Below are 26,686 nucleotides of genomic sequence, written 5' to 3' on the forward strand. Positions count from 1 at the left end.
TGCTAAACAGATATCTACTAGCCTCAAATGAAAAGTAAATGCCATCCAAGACAAAGTGGGAGACAAATTACAGGTTCTTTTTTTAATCAAAATATGCCTTCTTCTTCTCTCTCCCTCCCTTTGAAATTTTTTCAACTGTCTTAACTTTATAACTAAAGTAACTGAGGAAATGTTTAAATTTTAAAATGTTGAATAGTCCTGGACCAATGCCCAAAAAACGTCATGTGACCTTCCTGATATATAACTCTTAATTTTGGAACTTACTGACTCCAGTCAAGAATTTTTGATGATGACGAAATATTGAAATGTAGAAAAAGAAATACCAGGAGGTTGAAAAAAAAGGAACTTGTGTTCGCAGGTAGGTATCACCATTTCCGGAAAAAATGGAAAAAGAAGAAAGCACACCTGCAAAACTTTGGTGCGTTACATATTTCATAGGCATAACCTCAGGGTTATGTTAATGTAATCATTTACATGGGAATATTAATTTTTGAAACATTTGTGGCATTAGTTAACCTGTTCTTTACAGAAGTGTTAGACTCTCGAAGCAGCTTCTGGAAGCTACAGAGGCGGCTGCTGCCCTGCCACTCTCTGCACATCCCGCCACCACGGTCCTCATCCCACGAGGTATTACAGATGTGCACATCGTTCCCTTGCAGACAGAGCGGTCAGGCTGAGATGCTGCTGGCAGGCCAGGAGGAGACTGGAGAGCTGCATCCCCCTTGGAGTCCTGCAGCAAGAGAGCACCTGCTCCTGCCACCCGTCTGGGGACGTGGAGAGGGAACAGGAGATAATAAGCACTTTTGTTTCCCCGTGTGTCTGACTCACTGCAAGACAAGGCACCTGGTGATGCCGGGCCACGTACCTCTGCAGGAGGGAAGCCAGCACAAGTCAGACTCCTCCGGGGTCCCGCTCCTCTCCCCTTCCCGGAGCCCAGGCTGCCTTCCAGCCCTTGATCTCGGCAGACAGCGAGCTGTTTGCCAATCTCCTCTCACTCTCCGGGCAGCGTTAAGGTGGAAAAGGCGGATGAAAGAGTAAATGCAGACATCTGCCCTTTGGGGTGTCCCTGTCGGAGCGCGAAACCGAGGGGACAGGGTGAGTGGATGCGTGTGTCAGTCAGCGGGGGGGATGATCTAAGTATCTGAAGTCATTCGAAAGGTCAAAGCCAGCATTAACTCTTCCCCGCCCTCTCTCCTCCTCGGGGGCTCGGGGGAAATCACAGCCCGCCCAAACTAGATGACAGCTTGCCGGGACTTAATGACAGGCTGGGTGCAGACGAGCCGCGGCCGCCCAAACAAAGGGAGGAAGTTTGGTGCTACCGCTGACCCCAGAAAGGGGCAGGGGCAGGGGACGAGCCGGGACACCGCGGGGCAGGGGCAGGGTCGGGGGCGCGACCCCCAGCCCGGGCAACCGCTCCGCTCCCCCCGGCCGCCCCAAGGGCGCTCTCGGAAAAGCCCCGGCCTGTTCCCTCCCCTCCGAGAGCCAGGAGTAAACCTGCCTCCTCCTCCTCCTTCCTCCTCCTCCTCCTCCTCCCATTGCAAAATGAACGGCAGCGGCGGGCAGGAGATAGGGGGAAGCGGGCAGGAGGCGAGGTAAGCGCAGCTCCACCGCCCCCGGCCCGCGGCGACAGCTCGAACACCGGGTGACTCTGTGGCTTTAAGCGTTTCGAGGGGAAATCTTGCGTTTTTCATACACCAACTTTTTTTTTTTTCTCTGCCGGTCTCTCTCTCCTCCCCGGCTTCCTCCCTCTCTTTCCCCTCTCCTGCCGCCCTCTCTCCCGCTCCCTCTCCCTCCTTTTCTCCTCCCCCCGCAACCCCCCCCCTTCTCTCTTTCCCCCTCCCCTCAAGTTTCTCCCTCTGTCTGATTAAATGAGAAGGAAGTGTGGGAGTGGTGGTTTTGAAGCTCTCCCTTTAAGAGGCAGCCTGCAGTGACGAATTGTTGAAATTGCCATTGCAGGATGGCATTCCGCTATAAATTCATTGTTCCACCTCCTCTCATCTTCACATTTCTCTCCCTTCTCCTCTTGTTCACATCGTCAGACTGGGGATAACAACAACAACAACAGAAAAGATACAGGGAGGGGGCTTTTACAAAAATCCGGGACGTTTTCCGCTTCTTGCGCCTTTTTTTTTTTTACCTTTTTTTTTTTTTTTTTTTAATATATTCCTTTTTAACCATCTCACCGGAGACGATCGAGGCGGTTTTCTGGTGCCTGAATTTCTTCTCTCCCTTTCTCCTCCTTCTCGTCAAAACAAAAGGGGGCAAAAGAAGGAAAGGGAGCCCACCGGAGTCCGAGAAAGTGCCGAGCCGCAGCAGACCTGCCCCCTGCCCCTGCTGCTGCTGGTGATGATCCGGTGACTACAGCAGAGAAGTGGAAGAGGAGTGGGAAGTGCTCAAACTTCTCTACTTGCCGGGTCCGAGCCTCCTCTCCACCTTTTTCTCTCATCTTCCCCCTCCTTTGCCTCCCCAGCAGCAGTGATTTGGGATTTTTTTTTTTTTTTTTTTTTTTGCGTCTCTCTCTCCTTCCATGTGCTCCCGGCTCTTCCCGGCAGAGAAACACAAAGTTCACACGCGAGCGGCTTTTGTTGACATTTTTTTCTCTCCCACTCACACTTGACTCGAGTTTGGGAGGGAGAACTTTTTCTTTTTTCTTTTCCTTTTTTTTTCCCCCCTCCTTTTTTTTCCCCTCCTTCCTTCCTTCCCTTCCTTTAACTCCCTTACCGCACTCCGCCGGCCGGCTCTTTCCACCACCACTCCCTCCCCAACTCTTGTTGTTATTATTATTATTATTACTACTATTAATTATCACCACGTCCGTGTCCGCTCCTGCCGGCGAGGCAGGCATGCTCCCGACGCTGCTCTCCCTGCTGCTGGCCGCCCAGCTCCACCTCGCTCTGCCCCAGCCGCCGGCACCTGCCGACGACGGAGCCCCGCCGCCCCCCGCCGCCGCCGCCCGGCCGCCGCCACCCCGTCCCCGTCCCGGCCCTCCCCCGGGGCCGTCCCGCGGGGCCAGCGGCATCGTGCGGCGCCTCGACCCGACCTACGCGGGGGGCGGCAAGGCGGGCTACGTCCTCTACGCCGGGGGCCAGCGCTTCCTCCTCGACCTGGAGCGGGACGAGGCGGCGGGGCAGGCGGCCGGAGGGCCGCCGCGCTGCTACTACCGCGGCAGGGTGGACGGCAGCCCCCGCTCCCTGGCCGTCTTCAACCTCTGCGGCGGCCTCGACGGCTTCTTCGCCGTCGGACGCTCCCGCTACACCCTCAGGCCGGCGCGGCGCGGCGGGGTGGCGGCCGACCCGCGGATCTACGGGGAGGGCCCGGCCCGCTCCCCCCACCTCTTCCGCAGGGACGCCTTCAGCTTCCAGACGGTGCCGGCCCGCACCAGCTGCGAGACCCGCGACCCGGCCGGGCCGCCGGCGGCGGGGGACGGCCGGCGGCGGCGGCGGCGGCGTCGCTCCGTCTCCCGGGCCCGGCAGGTGGAGCTGCTGCTGGTGGCCGACGCCTCCATGGTCCGCAAGTACGGGAAGGGGCTGCAGCACTACCTGCTCACCTTGGCCTCCATCGCCTCCCGGCTCTATGCCCACGCCAGCCTGGAGAACCACGTCCGGCTGGCCGTGGTGAAGGTGGTTGCCCTGGGGGAGAAGGAGAAAGGGCTGGAGGTCAACAGGAACGCCGCCACCACCCTCAAGAACTTCTGCAAGTGGCAGCACCAGCACAACCGCCTCGACGACGACCACGACGAGCACTACGATGCCGCCATCCTCTTCACCCGCGAGGTAGGCATCGCCCCCACCGACGACCACTTGCTGTCCCTCCAGCGATGTGTGGTGGGGTGACCGGGCTGCGACGTGGCAGCCCTTCAGCCCAGTGGTTGCCTCTTTGTTCACCCCTTCATCCTTTCCTTCGGGTTGCGCTGCGCCACGGGGACCAGCAGCCATGCACGTAGTGGACGGGGATGGAAGAGGGGCTGAAAACCCACAAATTGTGTATGTGTGTGTACCCCCTCCCCTGCGAGGTCACCCCCCCGGTGCAGGTACGCAGTCGTTCCTGCCAGTGCGGTGCTGGGATGCCTGCCAAGGCAGAGAGGTGGTCATGTGCCTGACTGGGGGACTCGGCTGAGGTGGCATCTTATCTTTCCCAGTGAGATGTTTCACGCACGGTCCCTCTCTCTCTCTCTCTGGGGAGGTGGTCCAGGCAAAGGGCTGATAGCCCTCGCTAGCCTAAATTAGTCCCCCGACAAAGCTGCTTGGGAAAAATGGTGGAGAACACCTTAAAAGTCCACGCGACTTCCTTGTTGAGCGCGTTGAGATGCTATTTCCAGCAAGAACAGCTCCACCACACTGGGAGCCGGCAGCGCTTGTGGTTCAAGGGTAGGACGTAAATGCAAACCGCAGGTAAACAGAGCTGCAGAAGTTGAGGGAGTCGGGCTGGTGGCAAGGGGATGCAGTCTCTTTCCCATTCTTCAAGTGATCAACAGCGGGTCGGATCCGGCCGGTCTTACCCATGCAGAGCTGTGCCTTGCTCCCTGCCCAGTTGTTAATTAATTGCATTGCCAGAGGTCGTTAAGGGACATTGCTCTAGTAGACATGTGGCCGAGTTTATGCAATGAAGTTCTTCTGTAAGAATATCCCTTCAGCGGTTTGGGTTTGGTGTTTTCTTTTTTTCCTTTCCCCAAGTACGAAAAAAATAACTGCATGACTTTCCGTTCGTTTGAGTTCGCCTGCTTTTCTACATCATAGGAGCCTGCCAAAAAGGATGCTTTGGATGGTTTGTGGAAGGAGTTGCTCCAGAAGGAGGAAAAAAAGCGCCTGGCTTGCTTTTAAAGCTGTAAATAGTTGAAACATTAGGTTCTGTGTCAGTCAGGCATCACTTGTACAGCAGGAGCCTTTTTTAGCAGTTTAAAGCCCATCGGTCCGATTTGCAGGCTTTCCTTTTTTTATCATTATAATCTGAATGGAAGCAGGCTACCTAGGCTGGGTCAGACTGCTCTTGCTTTTCGCTATAAACATCCTTTCTAATGGCTTATTAATTAAGCCTGGGCCAGAATCCATCACTTTTCACTAAGGAGCCTTTTTCTCTGCCAGCATTCCCATTCGTTCCCCTGGGATTTATTACAATTCAGAAACTCTTAGGGTGGCAGACTGTGAATCTTAAAGTCAATTATTAAGTTAATTTGGTTTGAGATAGGATGTGAATTTAAAGTGCACTTGCTTTACAGATGCTTATCTGTAATTCTTTGCATGGATGCCCTCCTGCCAGAATAAGAGTGTGCTGCTAATCACTAATCCACTTTCAAAGGCTGAGCAATACATCTTCCATGCGTAGAGTTACTTCTTTTGGATGTAAGTAGTACCTAAACTAAACAAAATGTCACAGTTCCCATGGTCTCCTTCCACTCTTAAGATGCAAATACTGCTTGCACTGTTACTTAGGGATGTAAATGCTTTGCAAGAAAAAAGCACAGGCTTCCGTTTTCTTGGTTTACATTTTAACACGTTTAGCTATGGGATTAGCTCCTCAATGCAATTTAGTATAACTTAATCTGCTTTAGTGATTTGCTTGTGTGCACACGCAGATTGTTTGACATTACATTTCAGTATTTGACTCAATAAGCACAAGACTGTAGTTTCTTGCTACATGTGTTCATGATGTTCTTTGCAGGGAGTATGTGTGAGTCCACACGATTTTTATATGCTTACACTTGAAATGTCAACATGAATCTATTTGCTCCTCTTGGAATGTAAACACGAAAAGGGTTAAAGGATGAAAAAGCAGTAGAGATGTTTCCCGGAGAAAATAGCCCCACTTTGAACTACAGAGAGATTTTTTCCAGTTTAGCTTTTCGATGAGAGTGGCAGCAATTGGCAGGAGCATCCAACTTTTACAACTATGTTTTGAATGTATGAAGTAGGTTGCTTAGCTACTAGACGCCAAGCCATGGCTGCATGTTTTGATGGGCTCCAAATACCGTCATGCTAATTTTTGAACATCCAGATGTCTTCTTCTAAATGGCTTATTTTTTAGGCATGGGGTAAATGTGTGAGGTACATTTTCCGTCTTTGTTTACTAACTGGGACCACCTTGAACTTTGTGTCTCTGCGTCAACAAAATAATATTTGCAAATCGTTTGTCAGCTGAATGCATGTCCTCAGCTGTATGTAACTGTTTATGTGTAGCCAGAATCTAAATTATGCGTGCCTGCCACCATACAAGTCTCTAATAATTATCATCCTTCTGGAGTGACATTTACTTGGATGTTATTTTTGACACCAAAAGAGTCCCTCTGAAAAGATAGCAGCTTTACTCGAGTTCCTTAGAAAGAAAGAATCCCATCAAAATTCAGCACCATCGCTTCCTCCTCTTCTGTTGTCATTACCTGTTTAGAGATAAATTAACAACCATTCATCGACTGAGAGCGTGCTAGCAGCTCTCCATTATTATATCATTAGTACTGGCGGTTCAAATTATTAACATCATCATTCATACTAGGAAGTCCTTCCCATGCAAAAAAAATTTTAGAAGGAGATTTACTGATTCCGGATTAAAACATTCACTCACCTTTGGTCATAATCTGTATTTAGTTTGATAAAGGCTTTAAAGCAATGGTGCTGCAGAGCACAGTAAATAGTAAATAAATATGAACATCGGTTCAGTTCACAGGCAGATGGTGTTAAAACTATTTTAAGGCTTATCAGTGGTGGCAAGAACCATATAACTATCCATTAGCTGCAGTGAATCTGTTTACCCTGTAACTGCAAGGAAGACTACAGCAACGTGTTTGGTCATTGTTATCACCTGTGTAGAAGATTGTAAAAACCCTCAATGGGAACATAAATATTGCAGAAACATAGTTGGGTTCCACAGTGACTACTGAAGTTCCCCAAATCTAATAAGGAGAATTATATTTTCCCAGTAGTTTCAATCTGTTGTTTTGACCCATGATGGCCAGTATCAAGCCCGACAGAGGTCTGATTTGTCACTACCAAAAGGTGATAATTTTCTAATAAATCCTCAGAGAGCTCTCGCTAAAGCCGTTTGGCCTTAACAACCTTAGAGAATAAATGGGTCCCCCGCTGTTCGACTACTTTGTGGCTGAGTCCTTCACAGCAGCTGTAAATTTCTGGGCCGCATGCATCCTCAGAGCATCCTCTGCAGAATACGGTGATGCAAGGATTCGATCGTCTGGTGGCCAGGTGAGTCCTCCACCCCGTGTGGTGGTAGAGAAGCGGCTGTGTGGTGAGGAGGAGGAAGAGCTTGTAAAGCCCTCTTCCCCTGGAGATTAGCTCGCAATGGCTGTGAAGTCAGAGGCAAAGTTAGAATTTAGTCCGTTTTTAGGCTTTTTTATCGCGGACAGTTCTCAGAATCTGGAAACAGGTTATCTTCAGTCTTCAGGTTTTTATGGGTGCAACGAAATACTGGCCAGATTATATGTCATGGTATAAAAAACATATTAGACGTGACTTGCAGACTGCACTTGAACTCAGACTGTTCTTTTCCAAGGTCTAGCCTGCTTTGCAATTGTCCTCTAGAATTCATCCAATCTATTTCATTAGTGACCCTTAGTTAAATTTCATGTGAACTACTGAATGCTTTTGGATGAAATCCAGTTCTCTTCTTCTCCTTTCACCCCAATTCTGAATCATGTGAAAAGTAAAATAGATATTTCTCACAGTAGATACAGGCAGCAAGAGCAAGAAGAAATACTTTCCTGAGTGCTTGTTAGCATCATCTGTGATAGTACCATCATGCCTGGCTCTGACAAAAAGTTCGTGCTAGAGCCAAAGGCCGCTGTCCTGCCTTTTTCTACACAGTAATTATATGGGTCTTGGGTGTGTGATTTAGTTTAACTGTCAATCTGACAGTGCTGTTGAAATTTAACAGTGAGTTTTGGATTATCTCAGCTCTATAGATGATAATTTCATTGCATGGAGCACATGCTTTCTTTGGCTCCAGCTCTTTCTTCTTTTCTTTTCTATATTATCATCTTCCCACAATCATTATCGCATATTAGTAAAGCAGGTCACCGTACCAATGGTCAATAGAATATAGTTCATTAATGTTTATTATTATTACTCTGAAGAAATTATAATGTGATGTGTCTACCAGTTTCGTACTGTTTTCACCAATTTTGTTGCAAATCTAATACATTTAGATAATGTCCCTGGGGAAAATAAAGTGGGACATAGTCTGTGTGGGAGAACTAGCATGATTCACACTAATCTAGAGATGGTGTGGAATTTCCCCACAGAGGAACGATGGGTTAGGCAAGTTAAATGACACATTTTTCCTTGTTCACCAGTCACTGGTTTCATAACTGAAACTTGGTTTTGCTCTTCCCCTCCCCATGCAGAGTCCAAAAGCTTTATGTGCGTTGTGTCAATTTTTTTAAATAATCTGTCATTTACGTAACGCTGATGTATTTTCTTGATATACTTCAGGAAAAAAAGAAGCTTTGTTAATCCATATATTCAGAGTGTAAAAGCTTAATCCAGTTTAGGCTCTATTTCTAATACTTTGTTGCAGAGTGTCCTGGGCTGACGAGTGCCTATGGCCCCCGTACCATGCAAGGACAGAGTAAGAACATGCCTAAATATTGAGTCTGGTGAGGAGGTAGTTTCTGAAGCCATCATACGTAGCATGCACGTACTAAAGTTAGCCCAACAGGATATCACCCCTACATTGGGTTTTCTTGTGTTTCACCTTACCTAGAATTCAGAAAGACAGCTCTGTACATTTGAGATTCAAATGCCCAAAACTTAGTCCTGAATTTAGCTTATTAACCTGAAAGGAAGATGACCTCTATTTTAAGTTCAACTACTGGAGGAAAAGATGTGATTTTTTGTTTTGGTCAGTATGGGAGGTATCACCACTCCTATTTTCCTCGAAAGGTAACTGGACTTCAATCTTTCTTCTCAAAATATGGCCATGGGAGGACCAGCAGTATCTCAGGTATCTCAGTGAGTCTGACAGGAGTCCTTCCTCGCTTCACAGCGATAGCCAGACCCTCTCCCTGGTGCCCTAACCTGGTCATCCGCATAAGCAAGACCTACCAGTGTCTCAGGAAGAGGACTTTTCACAGCAGCCTTCCTCCAGGGCAGCCTTCCACCATTTTGGCTTGTGAAGTCTCTCTTTTTAAGTGTCATAGTATCATTTGAGGGGTAAAATAGACGATTCCCTGACTACTTTGTTCACCAGTTAGCCCTTATTTTCAATAGCTTTGGTGGTCTTTTGTCTTAGGTCTGTGCTTCTTTGACTTGCAGACATAATGCGCTCCTTGGGTGATAACCGTAATACTTTCTATTTGCCTGAACCTTACTTTCCTCCGCATGTGCCGTTCTGCGTTGCTGTGACATTAATAAACTTCCACCCACTTTCCAGAGGAGGGTGGATGTGTGGGTCCCGAACACCGCCTGGCCCTACTCTCTCTTTACAGGCCTGCGGTGGGAACGCTGCTGCAGGAAGTCGGAAAGTCGTATTTAATTCCTTCCTCTGCTTGAGGGATTTTAGGTCTGTATCGCCCACCTCCCAGGAGAGGTCCTTAACCGGTAGGTTGTAAGCTGTTCCAGGTGTTAAGGAAACTTTCCACCCCTCTGACCAAAGCTATGTCAGTGTTTAGCAAGTAATTCAAGATTCATATGGTGAGAAGGAGAGAAATCGTGACCTGAAGCCGCTGACTGGAGCCCACCACTTAGAGCAAGGCGGCCTGTGTTCCCAAAGCACGGAGAGAAGGCTGTTTCTGTAATTTACCGAGGGACTTTTCCTTGTAAAATACAGAAGCAAGATGAGGAACAGGCACAAAATATGAAGTCCCTTCACCAAGCGCCCTAAGCACTAACTGCAGTCAGGGCTAGGGAAACCTTTTGTGCATGGTCTGCTACAGGAGGAGCCACAGATCCCTGCATGTATGTATAGGTGAAGACCTTCACTGTAGACCATAGCCTAGTGTAGACCATAGAGCACTGTCCTAAGAAATGTGCTTCTAAGTATCCTCATCCCTCAAAGGAATTTGAAGCACCTTCTTATTGGGCAAAGGCTTTGACTGATGAGCCATTGGAAAGAAATCAGGAAAGCAAGCGGACAAACACACAGAGATGTAAAAGCTGTGCTTTAAAAGAAGATGATGTGCAGCTGTGCCCAACAGGAAGCCTCATCCTGTTGGTTTCTCATACATCTGATCTGAGAATGTCTGTAGGCTTGAGTTCCCTCAGGGGCAAAGACTGAGAAACATTAAGCGTCACAAACCTAATCGAGCTTTAGTATAAGCTAAGCTGCTCAGGTGAGGTGCTAAGTGCTAAGCTGCCTTTCTGAATTCTAGGTAAGGTGAAACACAAGAAAACCCAATGTAGGGGTGATATCCTGTTGGGCTAACTTTAGTACGTGCATGCTACGTATGATGGCTTCAGAAACTACCTCCTCACCAGACTCAATATTTAGGCATGTTCTTACTCTGTCCTTGCATGGTACGGGGGCCATAGGCACTCGTCATCCCAGGACACTGAAATATATTATTTCACCACTGTAAAAGTGTGGACCTATAAGGCCTTTATATACATATATATATATAAAAAAGGCACTTTGAGGCCTATAAGGTCACAAACTGCAAGCCCTGCAAAGGGTAGATAACTCAAAGACATATGAGCCAGTTTTGTTCTTCTGCCCTTGCATTCCACCAAACTGTCTGCATTGGTGCTTAAATCCTGTTTTGGATCCGGTCCACGGGCTCTGGCCTAATATCAGGTTTCACTAAACAGTTTATTCTTGCTTTTAAGCCTACTGCACAAATCAAAGAACTTCAGGTAAAATAAATTAACTGCTCCAACAGGGAGCCACGACAGTTATCTTCATTCACAACAATGCCACGTATACATGGCAGACAGCCAGCTGCTCTTGATGTTCTTACAAATGCCAAGAAAACTTGGCCTTTAATAAGCTGTCTAATTAACTACTAGTCTTATGATGTACAGCTCACTTTTCGTAAGTCATTCCTTTGCCAAAGCTTAAGTCTTAACATCTATGGCCTCCTGTGTAGCAAATGTATTTCCTTGTCATTCTTTTATTTTGAAACTACTGTAATGCAGATTAAGGGCCAGACTCTGCAATCCTTCTTTAGAAATATCAAGAAACACTTATTCTTCGACGCTTCTGCTGCTATTTGGAGACAATTAAATGAATAGACAGATCTGAGTATGCGATTAACTTTTTAAATAGAAACTACACACCAGAGTGAAATAATCATTGGAAACTAGTTTTAAGTATCTTGTGAGTCCCCTCTTTCTTAGTGCTTTAGCTGGAGTATGAAAAGTTGAGGAGACCCACACAGATTTTTTAGATTGCATCATTACATCAGGGTCTGTTTTTAACAAAAAATTATTTTCAAGGGAAATAAAAACTTTTAATGTACTTCCAGAAACTTTATTTCATAAAAGTCTGAGACTGCTTTCCAAGACTGCCCAAGAAAACTAAAAATTTGGCTATTGATGCTGGTAACAAATAATCCATGTCCAGTACAGCTACAGGAAATGTAAGTCAAAAGAAATTTTGCCATAAAGATTTAAACCAGTGGAAGTGTAACCAGGTGCGATTTTCAATAACATCATTCGAAATCATGCTTTTGGAAAAGGCCATGTATCTGGGGAATGGTGAGTTGACCTGATAGCAAAATTTTCAGAATATTTGTCTCAGAGATGCCACTTGATAGTCTTCGATTATGCGTACGTTATATACTGTGTAAAGTTGAAATCATGCAGAGGCAAGAGAAACAGAGAATAAATGAGAATATGAGTTGAGAACATAATGGAGCTGAGTCTTCAGTATTCTGCCTAAGTGATTATTGATAATGTCAGCAATTAACTTAAAAAATGCATCCTCGTGCAGTCGCTGAGGACTGAAGTCTGTAGCGAAAACCAGAAGGCTGAGCACATGCTCTCTGTTCAAAGCATAGGCAACGCGTGCCCTGCTCTAGCAGCAGATGGGCAACCCATAGATGTCCCTCAAAGCAGCTAAGGACAGAAAATATTTCCAAAACCCTTTAGAAGCGTCCTCCACCACTGCCCAGCTAGGGTTTGGGAGCCTCCTTGCTGAGCCTGCCGGGGAGGCAGCATGGAGGTGGTCACTCCGCCGGCTGAAGGGGATGGGGCTTGACTCTGTCACTCTCCACCGCCTTCTGACCACAGGGTAGTTGCTCTCCTCTCTTCTCCTTTATGGGGATCGTTGGTCCCACGCCACCTGCGGACAGCTGTTTTCCAGCTGTCCCTGGAGTGTTGGAGGAGCTAGGTAATTTTACAGATAAGCAGTTTTCAGAATCGCTTATCTTCTGCTGTGGGATTTCCTAGGAACAACCTTTAACTAATACAGCCCTTCAAGAAAAGCATTTTATCTGACCCAAAATCAAGGTATTTCATAAAGAAAGCATAAAGCTTGCTTTGTTTTGTCTACCCAACTGTTAAACAGATGAGCACTGCCTTGAAAGTTGCTAGTGGCATGTTGAGATGTGTGGATATGTGTCATACTTTCTGGGAAATGATGGAAATAGAGGAACAGTGGTTTGATGAAGTGACTGGAGTTCTGAGGAAGACCCAGGCATGCAGTGTGGTGAAATGTCAGTAACACGTAACGTATGAAAAGTAACCAAACATTGCTATGTCCTTTAGTGCTCGTATATGTACATAGCTTTTTTTTTTTTTTTTTATAATGTCTAATGAAGGTGGCATAATGCAATCCTGTGCATAGCTTTGGAAATGTTGAGGTTAGGATTACTAACCAGCCAGGAGTCAGAAGGGCTGCTTACGGTTAACGTCCCTGTCATAATTTTCCATACTCTACACATCCCATAAGAAGTAACTCTAAGGAAGTTTATGAGATTGCCTGCTTAGAAAGATTATATTTTTTTAATTATAATTGTGTCGTCAGATCTGGAGAATCATAGTGAGGTCTGCTTGCATCTGCTAGTATAGCTTCATACCATATCACTGGCATAGCTTCTTCTTGTATGCAAATGGAAATAAATCATGCACTGGCATAAGACATCTGGGGGCTGATATAATTGTGCCCATACTGGGAATAGTACTGATGCAAGTATCTACGTAATAATGACACCCAAATACAAGAAAAGACCAAATGACACAGAATCTGCATGCAGAGACAAGGCCTGAATTAACTAATGTATTCCTTGGCACTATCAACCTCAGCATAATTTAGACCTCTTCCAGTAAGCTGCTTTCTGTCTGATTTAGGTGCTTTTTGGTACTTGTGTAAGAATTTCAGTTCAACTGCTTGTGTGGATTTAGTTCCAATTGCCCTAGTATAAAAGTATCTTACTTCCTATACAGCTTACACTCATTTATTTAGACCGATTGTATCACCCCGAAAAGGTATTTTTATTGGTACTATGCACATAGGTTTTTTTCTGGGTTTTGTTACTCATGCTGCTCTAGGTAAACCAGTTACAGTTACATTTACATAGAGTGTGCTCTGTGTAAAACATACACTGAGACTGAAAGGGCCAGATTCAGAAGTAAAGGGCTAAATGGACATGAACCTAAGCAAAAGTAATAGGAGTTTAAGGATTGCATCTTCCTTGTATATGCCCCAGATGATAGACGCTATAGTGACACGGTCTCGCTTAGAGCCTCTTCCAGCATTGGTCCAGAGGTGCTGCAAATGATTAGTTTATTTGCCCCCCAAAAAAATGGAAAAAAAAATGCATTCCTTTTAAAGTACTTGAAACAGGGCATCCTTCTTCTGTACCTTCCCATAACTCATGCAGGGCCAGAAGCAAAATCTGGGGAGCTAATTGGATGTCAAGGGTGGGAGCCCGGGGGGTTAGAGAGAAAATTCCCTGCATATTATGTGCATTACTACAGAATGGAAGTTTTTCTTAAACTATGGATTATACCTGTGAACATTTGGGAACTGAAACACTTTTGAACTTTATTCCTTCTCTTCTCTGTGGGACTGTTTTGTCCATTGGTACTGCAACATCTAAATCTTGACATTAAGTAGTACCAAGAGTGCACTTACCAAGAAGAGTTCCCAGACACCTGGAAGCCAGAAGAGCTGATCCTGAATTCTTACTCCATATATGTAATGTTGCTATGTAATTTTAGCTTGACAATTTCTTAATTTCAACGTGGGGGGGAAATTACAGGGTTTTTTGTAAAGAAATGCTCTGTCGTAGTATCTGTGAACTCAGTGTGTTTTTCTTTGGCTTCAGTGGGATTTGAATCCTGTGCATTTTCAGGTTTGCCTAAATTTGAAACTCATATTTAGTGAAGGTTGTTGACCTGGAGCCTCATACAGGATATCTGTTATTCAGATGGATTAATTATGAAAGGCTTCATGAAAGGAAGTCATTATAAAAGGAGATCTCAAGGGAAGAAGAGAATCTTAAAAATTAAGGGGAAAAGGTACTCTTTGATCATTTTGATAATAACATTTGTTAATACTGTCATGTCTTGAAAGTGACATTTTCATTCAACCACAATGAAATGTCTAGGAGTGTTCCAAATGGCACGGTACCTGTTTTTCCTTCTCAACCAAAAAAGCATATATATGTACATTCAGGCTAGTATTCTTCCCTCTGCTTCATTAGAAGCACTGAAAAGTTATTACTGATGATTAAAACATTGTATGTCTGACCAAGGCTGCCTTCATCATTATCACTATCATCCTGGAATGAAAAGGAAAAACCTAATGCTACCTGTATGGTTTTTGGAAACATCCCATATCTACAAGTAGGACTCATGTGATCGAGTTGTTGTGCTAGTGAGACTAGGAATCAAGGGATTTTATGCGCTGTCATATTACTGACTCTTTAAGCAGCCTTTGAGAATTGTTTAAATATTTGGTATATTGGGTAATACATTATTAATCATTATCCTACTTGACAGGTGTGACATGAGGTTTAATATATAATAATCTCATTCCTTGAAGTGCAAGTATAAGGCTTGCCTTTTGAAAAGAAAGGTGATGTCTGGTTCAAGGACTGATCAGGAATCTGAAGCTTTCTCTCTGGGTCTTGGTTCACCTTCTGTAAATAAAGAGAATATTTCTTCTGTTTTTATCGTCAATGAAGAAATGCTTTTACAGCATGTATTTTGAGTACCTGACTCAATGCAAGTTTGAGCTTCTGTATGCGTTGTAGAAATACAAACCAAGAATAATTAATTACAGAAAGTATCCAAATCCTGTTAAAGTCAATGAAACTATTATCACTGACTCTTTACCTGAGATGGTATTGGGTCGTCATGCTTTTAAGCTGCATTGACGTCTTTAGATGGAAGCATATATTGATGTTTTTAATCCAGGTTCTGCTGTTTGCAAAGGGTTGGTGACTTTAACCTGTTGTTACCTATGGGTGTAAAAATCTATTTTAATGATTTATTTTTTTTTCTTCCTTCCTGGGCAGGATTTATGTGGGCATCATTCATGTGATACTCTGGGAATGGCAGACGTTGGGACCATATGCTCTCCTGAGCGCAGCTGTGCAGTGATTGAAGATGACGGCCTCCATGCAGCTTTTACAGTGGCTCACGAAATTGGTATGCAGTGCCTTTTCTGTTCGCTTGCCAAATCAAACACTTGTAACAGCTGCATTAGTAACCAAAATACTTCGCAATTAATTCCAGATTTCCCCTGGTCCAGATACTCACTTGGGGATTAAGGCTGTATACATATGCACTTCAGGGTTAACTAATAAGGGATCAGAAGGCAAGTGAAGGCGCACAGTAGGTGTTTCCTTTCTGACAGTGTCGTTTCTAAGCAGTAGTTGAAGTGAAAATTCAAAGGCTGCTGCTACTGTCCAAAGATGTCAGTACGTGTCCCCCCTGAGAAAGCCCATCTATTGTAATTCACTTGCATTTACTGCATGAACTTTGGAAAATAATTCACGTTTTTGAACTACTTGCATGCTCTACTGTTAATGAAACTTTTTCTTGGGATGTTGTACTACCTGCAGAGAAGGCTTTTGGAAAAAAAAAAAAAAACACAACAGGATTCTAATCTTTTTCTAAGTGTATGGAAATTCCACTTTCATGGTAAAATATGGTACTAATGTGACTCCTGAAATAAGTGAAATAGTATTTAGGTGATAAATGTTTGGTCAAAAAAACTTTCTTTCAGTCTCCACCTCAGTGGACGGCAATTTAATGTAGGAAGAAAGTTCATGTTCTGGGACATTACGTCTGTCATGATATATTCCTTGAGAGACACTGCTTGCCATCTTGGTTATTTTGAATTTACTAATGTTTTCTGAGCTGTGTTCACTGGAAATACATTTGGTATGAGGGCTATTCACTTTGGTGAGTGAACAGCAATTTAGAAGTGGAGAACATTTTCTATTTTTTTTTAAACATTCTTGGAAGGAAATAACAAGGAAAGGAGAACTTTCAGAGAGAGCCAATTTCTGAATTGCCTTGTACCTCATGCCAAACCAAAGTAAAGTTTGCTTTGGGAGTATCATTGCAGTAGTTCAGTTTTCAAGTAGCTAGCAGGTAGAGCCCAAGAGTTGTGTGCCTTATATATACCTGGCTCAGCAACCGGAGGTTACCAAGTATGAAAAAGCAGCTGGCATGTCAGTGACTTGACCCTTCAACAATTAGTGAACCTAACCCTGCTGCTTTTACGGTGTCTCAAAGAAATGAAATCGGTAGTGGCTGGAGAAGGATCATATGTTGCATGAAAACATAAAATATTGTGTCAGAATGAGTCCCCAGGACAGAAAGGCAACGAAGCTGGTGAGGGGTCTGGAGAACAAGTCTTATGAGGAGCGGCTGAGGGAGCTGGGGTTGTTTAGCCTCTAGGAAAGGACTCTGAGGGGAGACCTTATTGCTCTCTACAACTAACTGAAAGGAGGTTGTAGAGAGGTGAAGGTCGGTCTCTTCTCCTAAGTAACAGGTGATAGGACAAGAGGAAATGGCCTCAAGTTGCGCCAGGGGAGGTTTAGACTGGATATTAGGAAAAATTTTTACTCTGAAAGGGTTATTAAGCATTGGAACAGGCTGCCCAGGGAAGGGGTTGAGGCACTATCCCTGGAGGTATTTAAAAGACGGGTAGACATAGTGCCTCATAGGTTTAGTGATGGCTTTTGTCAGTGTTAGGTTGATGGTTGGACTAGATGATCTGAAAGGTCCCTTCCAACCTAGACAATTCTATGGTTCTGTGGTTTGGTAGTAAAAGAAAAAGCCCTCTGGAATCACTAATTCCGAGCATTTGGAGATAAGTACAGCAATACATCAAATACAACTTCACATCAGATGAGTTTAGTGGCATTAAACCTGGATGGTGTGTAGCTAATACCCGTCATGAGCTAACGACCCATCTCACTCTACAAGTGGGGCAAGTAGATTGTCAAACCTAGTCTGTCACTGAAAGGCCAGGCTGCTAGAGGGACTGCTCATATCCTCTCGCGTCCAGAAATAATGCTTACTGCCGAAGGTTAGTGGGCACTGGGGAGGTTGGATGAGCAATCTTCTTGGGATGCCAGTGTTGATATGTCTGATGTGTAAGAGGTGGGTAGTGCATCTTGACTACCATTTTATTGGCAATAAATACATGTTTAGATAAACTAAAAAGGAAAGAACATAGATCAATAAAGGGATGAGCAGTAAATACACATATTGGGACCTTGAATTCCACACAAAGAAAATGTAAACACAAGTGAATTATTTTTGGTGATCTAGAAGCACGTTTTTGAAAAAGAGCCATTTTCATACCTAGAAGTTTACAGGAATCTGTAAAAGCTATAATTTTAATGTAAAAAAGGCATGAATTGAAATGGATAAATAAGTACCGTAATGGACAAAAAAACTCTAGTCTGAGGTTGTTTAAAATAACATCCTTTTTTCTCCTCACCATAAGATTTTAAGAAAGGAGGGGTGTCAAGTCACAGAATGATCTTTGTGTGTGTGGCCTAAAGTGGGAGAAGTTGAGAAGAAAACACAGCTAAAATTGCTTGAGTACTTACATTAAATTAAAGGTCAAAAAAGGATGAAAAATAAAAGTGTGGCATGGATACCCTTTAGTTAAGCACTTTGGGGAAAACCCTGCTTTATTTTATTTGGAGACCAGATTTCTTCCTACAGTTCAGAAGTCTTAAAGTTCCCCCTGTTCTGTGGGTAGGGTGTAGCTTTAATTTTACAGCAGCTTAGTTATTCAGTGGAGTTCACCTGCCAGCATAGGACATGCCCTGCAAGACCGAGGGGATGCTAAGGGCTCTAAGTCAAAGATGCTCCTTTCTGTCAGTAGGAAGAGCGAGGTGAGCTGCTAGGTGAATCAGAGTCACCGTCTCCATTTTTTTAAATAACCCTGCTGTGTGTGCATGTGTAGCAGATGCAGCATCATTAACCTGGACTTGATCCGGAGAATGGCTGTGTGTCCTTGCTTTGATTTCAAGGGGATCTGAATGCTCTTGCTTCCGCTCTGAAGGATTCAAGAGCATTTGTGAGGATCGTATTCTTTCTCTGGAAGGCAACCAAAGTAAATGGGACTGCAGCTCAACTAAACAGGATGATGCACGGACCAGGGGCTCAGATTGGTTACGTGCATAGGAAGCCAAAAAGCAGCCCGCTGTAGAATAAAGGTACTGCCGCTTCTGTTGTCAGGTTGTCTACCACATTATGTGTTAGATGTTTATTTTGTTTCTTTCAGGTAAAATAGATGGATTTTGACCAGTGGTTTTTGAGGGGGAGAGTATGAATAAGCAGCAATAACAGGCAAAATCTCCAAAGAGCACAGAAAGAAATAGATGCAATGAAATTCTTAGTACAATAGACTAGCTGACAGTAAGAGATGGAGATCCATATGTAAAGATTGACGAGGTAGGACCTGAATCTTATGTATGAAAAACAGGAATAATTTGTGTCCAGTGTCAAATGCAGAAAATCAGGGTAATGCAGCAAAACATAGGAGACCTTGTAACTTTGAACATGATAATCCAGTTTCTCCTCAGAATAAAGGGAAGCAGTGCTATGGAATGCTAGGAAGCAATGCTAATGGCATAAACATTATTTTTAAATCACAGCCTGTCAAGACATCTAGCCACTAATGGTAAATCCATATATGGTTATTTTCTAGTGGGGGACATGCTGCTGTCAGTTTGGACAGCAGTAGCTTTGCTGTCACAAAAAATAGTCTTCTGGATTCTTGCCTGAAATCATCAGTTCAGCTCCATGTCGCGGCATATGGAAGCCTTTTTTGACTTCAGGCAACTCCTTCAGCTATGCCTCCATAGGTTTGGAGGGATGTCTTAGCTAGCTTAGGCAAAGTATGTAGACATTCTCCAAGCCTTTGCTTTCATCACCCTATTGTTCGTACAAAAAAAAAGGTGTTTCCTTATTTCATGCACATCCCTGCTTCACAGAGACATCTGGAGAAAAACATTAAAGAACCCATGGTTGCTTGTAATCTCAACATTTATTTAATGTTTTTCATAGCTCAGCACTAGCATATTGCTTCTCCGTATATCCCTTATTAAAATAACCATCAGGAAACAAAAATAACTAGATTCTCACTCTAATACTCTGGACTTCTGGGTTGGAGATTTGTTGCTTTACCATGTTGAGTTACAAGCCATCCTGTGAAGATAAGCATGATCCAACATCACCAACAGACACAGCCAATCAATTTGAAGTTCAGTTTAACATCTCTTGCAATGGGATATATCCAGTACCTGGCAATTCCTTGTTTAGTAGCCTGGTGTTGTGTTTTGCGATGCAGTCACAGTCAGAAGTTTCTGATGACTTTGGCTTCTCCTATGCTGGAGTCCCACATACTTCAGTACAGACAGCCCACCGTTCTAAAGCGTTTGTTTTCTACAAAAACAGAATGAGAAGAGTTCAAGAGAAAATAAGTGAAGCTACTGCTTGTTTTATCAATAGGTAATTTTCTAAAATCACGAAGTCTCAAGGAAAGCCAAGTATTAAACTTGTCTCTTGAGTTTCCATCTAGCCCTTAAATACAAAAGCATCCTTCCTGCAGTCTTTAAGCAGGCAAAGCTCCAGTTTAGCTCAGTGAGAGTTTCAAGTGTCCAATAACTTAAATTATATGTATCTTTATTCTTTCCATCAATCTTAAAGAACTTTTCTTTTTCTTTTTTTTTTAAGAGGAGATACAGAGAAAGCGCTGCCTTTTTGCTGAGTGGTAATGTTCATTTGACCTTTTGCAAAGTTCCTGTTTCTCTGTTATGCAACCACGCTGGCATGCCATTACTCCTTCTATCCTCCTGAGTGATATGGTTTACTGATGTTCTTTCCAAGTGTTTTATTTTTAGAATATAGCTTTAAAATTGCTACATGGAACTAATTAAACCTCTGTTCATTAGTTTTCTTTTATCTTTTACATGTGACTTTAGAGAAGGGAAGGCCAAAGGGGAGGCATTAAAACAGTCTTCAAATATATTAAAAAAATCATTGCAAAAATTTATGTAATAAATCATTCTCCATGTCCACCTGGGACAGCACAAGGGGTAATGGCCTTAAATTGCAGCAAGGGAGATTTACTTTAAGCATTAGCCAAAATCATCTAACCAGAAGGACAGTTAAAGGCAGGAATGAATTGCTTGGGGAGGCTGTGAAATCTTGGTTACTGGAGGTTCACAGGAGCCGGCTGGCTGAAACAGCTGTGGCTTAAGGGACGCTGATCCTACCCTAGGGCGGAGGGATGCACAAGATGGCTTTTCAAGGTCTCCTCTCAGCCTCACTTGCCGTGGTCAGGTGAAGTTATCACAGCTTCCTCCACAGCCCTACTGTATAACACCTAAAATCAAGGAACTGTACAGAAACTAAAACTAGAAAATACCATGCTTAATACCAAATCTTTTTCAGCGTGCCTTCATTCTGTGGCATCTGACACCTCTGAGGACAAAAATGCCACGAGTGCTGTCAGTGAAGTGTAGTGCTTTATTAGAGAGCATAATTTTATGTAAGGAAGCCGTTTTAGAAGTGAGGTGTTACTCCTGGGGTCCCTGTGTAGGTGGTTCATTGAAATACATCCAAATACCATTTTGCTGAATTCTGAGTGGATTGAAAGTATTTATTCAGAGCCCTGAGCCTGTATTTGAGTTGTAGGCCTCTCTAGAAAGAAGGCCATGTCAACCACGTCTAACCTATGTAACCTTTATAGCAAACAAATTCTGACCCTTCTTCAGAAAAAAATGAAACCAAGAACTATGTCTGTGATATTTAAACGGTAATCTTGTTTTTGGTGTCCATAGAAGAGTCAAAAAAATACTCCCTTTCCATATTTTCCCACATGTGCTCATTTTGTATACACTCAAAAAGTAACTAAATACGGTCATCTTTTCTTTTCCACTGTTGAACATGTAGCCCTTTGATTTCAAGGCTGTCAAGATAAAGCAGATAAAGACAAGCTTCAGACTTGACAGGTACAAATCTTTTGTAGCCTTTCATTTCAAGGAAGATACGTTGCCAAGGGCACAGAATCTCATAGGCGCATGAAAAAATGGTGAAGGTTGTCTGACTTTTGTATTATGTTTCCTTCATGACAGACAAAGTTTAGGCAAATATCCAGGTAACCATAATTAGGCAGATTTGCTTTCTTAAAACAACAAAAAAGAGAGAGTTCACTCATCCAAGTCTTCTCTGATGACATACATCAGGAAAATTGCTTGATTCCTTCTCTTTGAACCTTTTTCAAAGTTCTATCTAAACTTCTGCTTGCAAAAGCTGTTGAATTAAGCTCTCATGAACATACTTCCTTTGGTTAGGAGGAAACATGGGCAGCCAAAGCTAAGCCTTCACAAGAGGTGAATGAAGAGTGGGGCAAAAAATTTAACTGATGCTTCAGAAAAACCCCATCAACTGTACAAAAGGTCGCTGGTTAAAATTTTGGGTAAAAATTCTTGCGTTGCCCAACAATGTTTGGATTAACTTATATGTAACAGATAATTTTTCCACCTGCAGCACACATGGTGCTTAAAACAAACTCTTTTTTAGTGAAGCTGACACAGTTGTATGGAAAAGTGGAGAGAATGAGGAGGGAAATTGGTATGATGTAGAAAAAATGAATCCTTGGGTTCTGAATATGCTTGAGCTTCTCTTTATCTACCATGTACATTCAAGTCTGAGTACGTTGGGGGTCTTTGCCTTCTTAACGTCTGTGAAGCGATTCAGACAGAGCAGTGAGGAGATGGAAAGACAAGTTCTTAACCAGAGACTTCAGGAAGCAACTCGGACACAGCACTAATGTTGCCCGAGTTTTTTGAGGTTTTTATGGAGTTTTGCTGATCTTTGTGTATGTGTAACCTCATGAAAAATTAGATTAAACAAGTGCTATGCTTTCAAAAGCTGCTACAGATCCTGAAACATCATAACTTAAAGCCAAACATATAGAGTGAAATATCAGTATCTCTGCAACCATAAGGGAATTGAGAATGAAATGGTGTTTTGCCTAGTGTTTCAGAACAATCATTATCAAAAGTTATTTTAGGGGCATGGTTTAGTGGTGAACTTGGCAGCATTAGGTTTGTGGTTGGACTCAATGATCTTAAGAGTCTTTTCCAACGTAAATGATTCTATGATTCTGAAAGAAGTCCGTGTGTGCCTGAATCCCCAGTCTTCCAGATTTTAGGGTAAAGTAGGGATTACTTTCCTCCTTGGCGTGTAGATGCTACTGGTATGATCACATAGTTTTTGTGCGGAAAGTACTTCTGGTACAGAGGGGAAGGCAGAATTACCCAGCAAACAGTCAGCAGGCAATGCAATTTTTGCATTCTTGTAGTATCTGCTCTCCCAGAGTTCATTCATTTACCATCAGCTAACCATGAATTGTATTATTTGTCAGTTACTCTGAGTTGGACAGATGTGAAATGGGTGTCACCATCTCCCACTTTTTCATTAAAATTATCTTCTACATGCCCCATTAATTAGCATAGCAGATGTAGCATGGACCTCCAAGACCACATCCTTTTAATGATTATATGCATCTGTGTGGACACAGTGGTTTCTGATTGCCTACTCTGCATCGCCTGGACAGAATCTTGCCTGCAAGTTGTCTGTCTGACGGGAGTGATGTATCTGTGATCTCCCACAGAAGTCTGTTATAACAAGCCGTTTCAGCAGAAGTTTGTTTTGTGTAAAGTCTGCAGGACTGGTGTATGAATGTCTGATTGTGGCTTTTTTTTATGTCTGCTCCTGAAAAGAAGCTGCACTTCAGACTGTTGTTTCATTCAGTCTGAAGAACTCTTTTAAGCCAGAAATATTAAAAACTGCCTCTGGGTTGGAGACTTAAAAGAGAGAGTGATTTTTTTTTTTCTTTTTTCTTTCATCAGTGATGGATAGCAGTCAAAGAAAAGAAAATTGAAAGGAAAGTTCAAGTATGAAGAAAGAGGAATAGCCAGTTTTCTATTCTATGCATGTTTTTTGTAAGCTGGCGTAATTCAAAACACTCTGTTTTATAAAAAAACCCAACTTTATTAATTGTTATTGCTTAGGTCCATCATTTTTTATGCAAAATTCCTATGACTTCAAGAGGATTTCTGAGTGGTATCAGTATGCAGTTCTTAACGAGGAGTCAGGTACTCACAGAAGTTAGAAAAACAGTACGTGCAGAAAAAAATGGCTTTATTTTAAAAGAGTTACGGCATGCAATCTTTGTTTAGAAAAGGAGAGAACGAGAGGCTCATGCAGAAGGCATTGGCTGGTGATTAGACCAAGGAATGTTGAGCCAGGAGCTTCCTGAATCCTGATCCCGTGAGAGCCAGTGACTCACTGGGTAACCTTGGGCAAATCACTTGACCTTCTTTTGCACCCCAGTCATCCCCACGGAAAATTAGGTGAAAGGCATGACCTCACTGAAAAACACATGCTTCATCGGAGCTGAGCTTTTCTAAGAAAACAAATTATAATGCCTGCAGCATTTTTTAGCGTGCTGTGTCACTTTGCATGTGTCTTGTGGTCAAATTCAGTGCAAGAGCTGTACTTTGACATGCTGTTCAGTTCAAGCACTAGGGATCTGTGTATGTCCATAAACAAGGTTGTTGGGTTTTTTCCCAGCAGACCCATGATGATTTGTGTTTTAGCAAAAGCTGGGTATTACTTGCTGGACATTGGGGGATGCTTTTTGTTTTCTTTATTCCTATGCTTGAGATACGAGTGGAACATAAATCAGATTAGAGAAATTTTGGCATGCTGTTCACTCAGAGAACCTCTACAGATAGTCTGGCAACATATTTTAAGAAAATTTAGAAATATCCAAACTTCAGGTTTTCTTCCCAGTGCTCCTGAGAAGAAAATAGCTGCAGTGCGATGTGCTTCACCACGTATCCAACATAGCTCTGATGCGCTCCTCATTTGCCTGCAGAGTTCTTTGTGTCCTGGTATTTAGAGAAGATGTAAGTTTTATCTGACTTGTCATAATTGCTTTGGAGTATTCCCACCTTATACTAGAAATGTACACCCCATTCCTACAAGGTGTAGGAATTCTTTTTTAACCCATTGGGGGTATTATTTCCTGTTGGGCTGTAACAGGCATTGGCTTTCAGTAGTTGTTGGGATAGGGAAGCTTGTGCAGTGCAAGGTCCACTATCAGAGATGCAGACAGTGCCGGTGAGCTGGGATCCGTGGGCTGATGACTGCTGTTGACTCCTTCATTTCTTGCTTCAGATTCCCAACGGACTGAGTTGTGCCAAGAGCCCTTTGCAGAGATGTTCCAAAATATGCTAGGGTCTAAAGTCTGCAGGTTGCTTTCATACTACCTGCAACAGTTGACCGACGTAGACACACTTTGTCTCGCCTCACGGGGAGAAGGAAGGCTGCGAGGGAAGGCTGTCAGTCCACGTAGGTTGTTGGTCTTTTTGCTGTTTGGGAAGGAAACAATTTACAAGAAGGTTAGCTCCTCTTCACTTGCACGAGGGTAAACCCTGCCTCCTCGCCATCTGTTTCTTTTACCATTTTGTGCATTCCTACAGCATAACTTAACTAAACACCATCCTGCTGGTAAAATTATATTATGTCATTTTCACTCAGTGGGAACTGTCAACACCAGTAAGATGCTTCATTAAGTAGAAAACATCAGATGATCTACTAGCCCATTCTCAATCAGTCATCATTTTACACAGCTGCTGGGAGCCTTTTTTTTTCTTTTTTTTTCAATAGCCTAGTTTGAAGTTGATAGTAGTACAAAATGGTGTGATGCTGGCATTGTTTTTCAAAGCCTTCTTAATAAGGTTCATGTTCCTTAAGTCTTTGCTTTTGCCCAAAGCTTTCTCTGGATTTATGCTTACATACACAATCACTTGAAGGATCACCTGTAACCTTTTCACTTTGGTTCTTATAAAAGGAAGCACCCCACCAGTAAATTCCAGAAACCACCCTAATGTCCTGAGCAATATGTTTTAATACCAGCATGTTCATACCTGCGAGGGGTGGGGGAGACTTTTCAGGTAGGAAGGGAAGTGTCGCTTCTTTAATTCTTGGATGCAAAAGGACAAAGGCTGCAGGTGTAGAAGTACTTTGTTCTCACTTCTGTGCTAAAAAAGGCATACCCTGGCTAGGCAGTATTTTGAATTTTGATTATTTTTCATGAAATGCAAAAACAGTTTTAAGAGTCATTGGAAATTTGCCATATGCTTTAATCTGCTTTAAGTCTGGTCAGAATGCCTTAAAAGGCAAAGTTAAGATGGTGCAAGATTTAGGTTGTGATAAGATTTAGGAATTTTAGTTCCATAGAATTCTTTGAAAGTTGCATTCATGGTGGTTTTAAGCATGCACACAAAGTTAACTGGCAAATCAGTGTAACTGGCAAATCAGTATGATGGAGAGCTAAAATCCATATATTTAATGCTATAAACAGCTATTGTCCTTACTAACATCACTGGTGGCTAATTTAGAGGCTCAACTACAGACAATCAGAATAATTTATTCTGGAAATTATTCGCTACTTACTACTTCTTTCCTTGTCATGATTTTTTAAAATAATTTCTAAAAAAATTTAAAAATAACAAGAGAGAGTTACAAATACTTCGGGATGCTTCTCCTCAAAAAGCTCAAGTCTGCCAAGTAAGTGACTTAGTTCTCGTCATGCATTAGAACAATGGTCTGATTTAATATGACAAAGTAGACACTGTTAATGAGGTATGTCCTCAGTTCACCCCATTTATCACTGTAAAGTAGAGAAGTTATGCTGTACTCTAATTAAAGGTGAAGTCAGTAGCTTGACACTTTCCAGAAGATGACCCTGTTTCAGTTTCCTGTGCTTTTGCCCGATCATTTGGGATGAAATTTTCTGTGCTGAGTAGTCGCTTGAGAAGCATTTCATTTTATTTTTTTTACTCTGAACAACTCCACAGAGACTGTCTGGCCATTTATGAGAGGGAGACTAGTTTGCAATCATTTTATGCAAAAAATTTCAGTCTCTTTGCTCAAAGTGAAGAGCTTGAAATTTGGCTGCAAGCTTTCTTATATCTGAAGGATGATTTTTTTTTTGTCTATATGAAGGAGGAAAAAGGAAGGACAACTTCAGTCCACAGTCCAGCGGTTACATTCTCTGCAGAGCCAGCACGCCTCGGAGTAGAGAGGGAAGGAAACTACACCAGCTTTAGGCAGGGAAGCCAGGAGCAAGCTGAAGCACAATGTGCTCCCTGGCCTGCTCCAGGGACATGCACATTGCTTGGCTCTAGGATTTCCGTAGTTTGATGTGGTGTGACCACGTTGCTCTGGCAGTAGGTAGTCTAAGC

General features: G+C 43.2%; 1 protein-coding gene across 1 annotated transcript in view; it reads left to right on the plus strand.

Annotated features, from left to right (window-relative positions):
• Window positions 1-1,970: 1,970 nt before the first annotated feature.
• The window catches only part of ADAMTS5 (ADAM metallopeptidase with thrombospondin type 1 motif 5), a 49,324-nt gene continuing 24,608 nt past the window's right edge, over window positions 1,971-26,686 (plus strand). Inside the window, exons 1-2 of the mRNA XM_054218014.1 lie at window positions 1,971-3,773; window positions 15,404-15,536. Of these exons, the coding sequence (XP_054073989.1) occupies window positions 2,844-3,773; window positions 15,404-15,536 (1,063 nt within the window). The 5' untranslated portion in view covers window positions 1,971-2,843. The remainder of the gene's footprint in view (window positions 3,774-15,403; window positions 15,537-26,686) is intronic.

The sequence above is a fragment of the Rissa tridactyla genome, chromosome 1 (assembly GCF_028500815.1).
Source record: "Rissa tridactyla isolate bRisTri1 chromosome 1, bRisTri1.patW.cur.20221130, whole genome shotgun sequence".
Classification (NCBI taxonomy): Eukaryota; Metazoa; Chordata; class Aves; order Charadriiformes; family Laridae; genus Rissa; species Rissa tridactyla.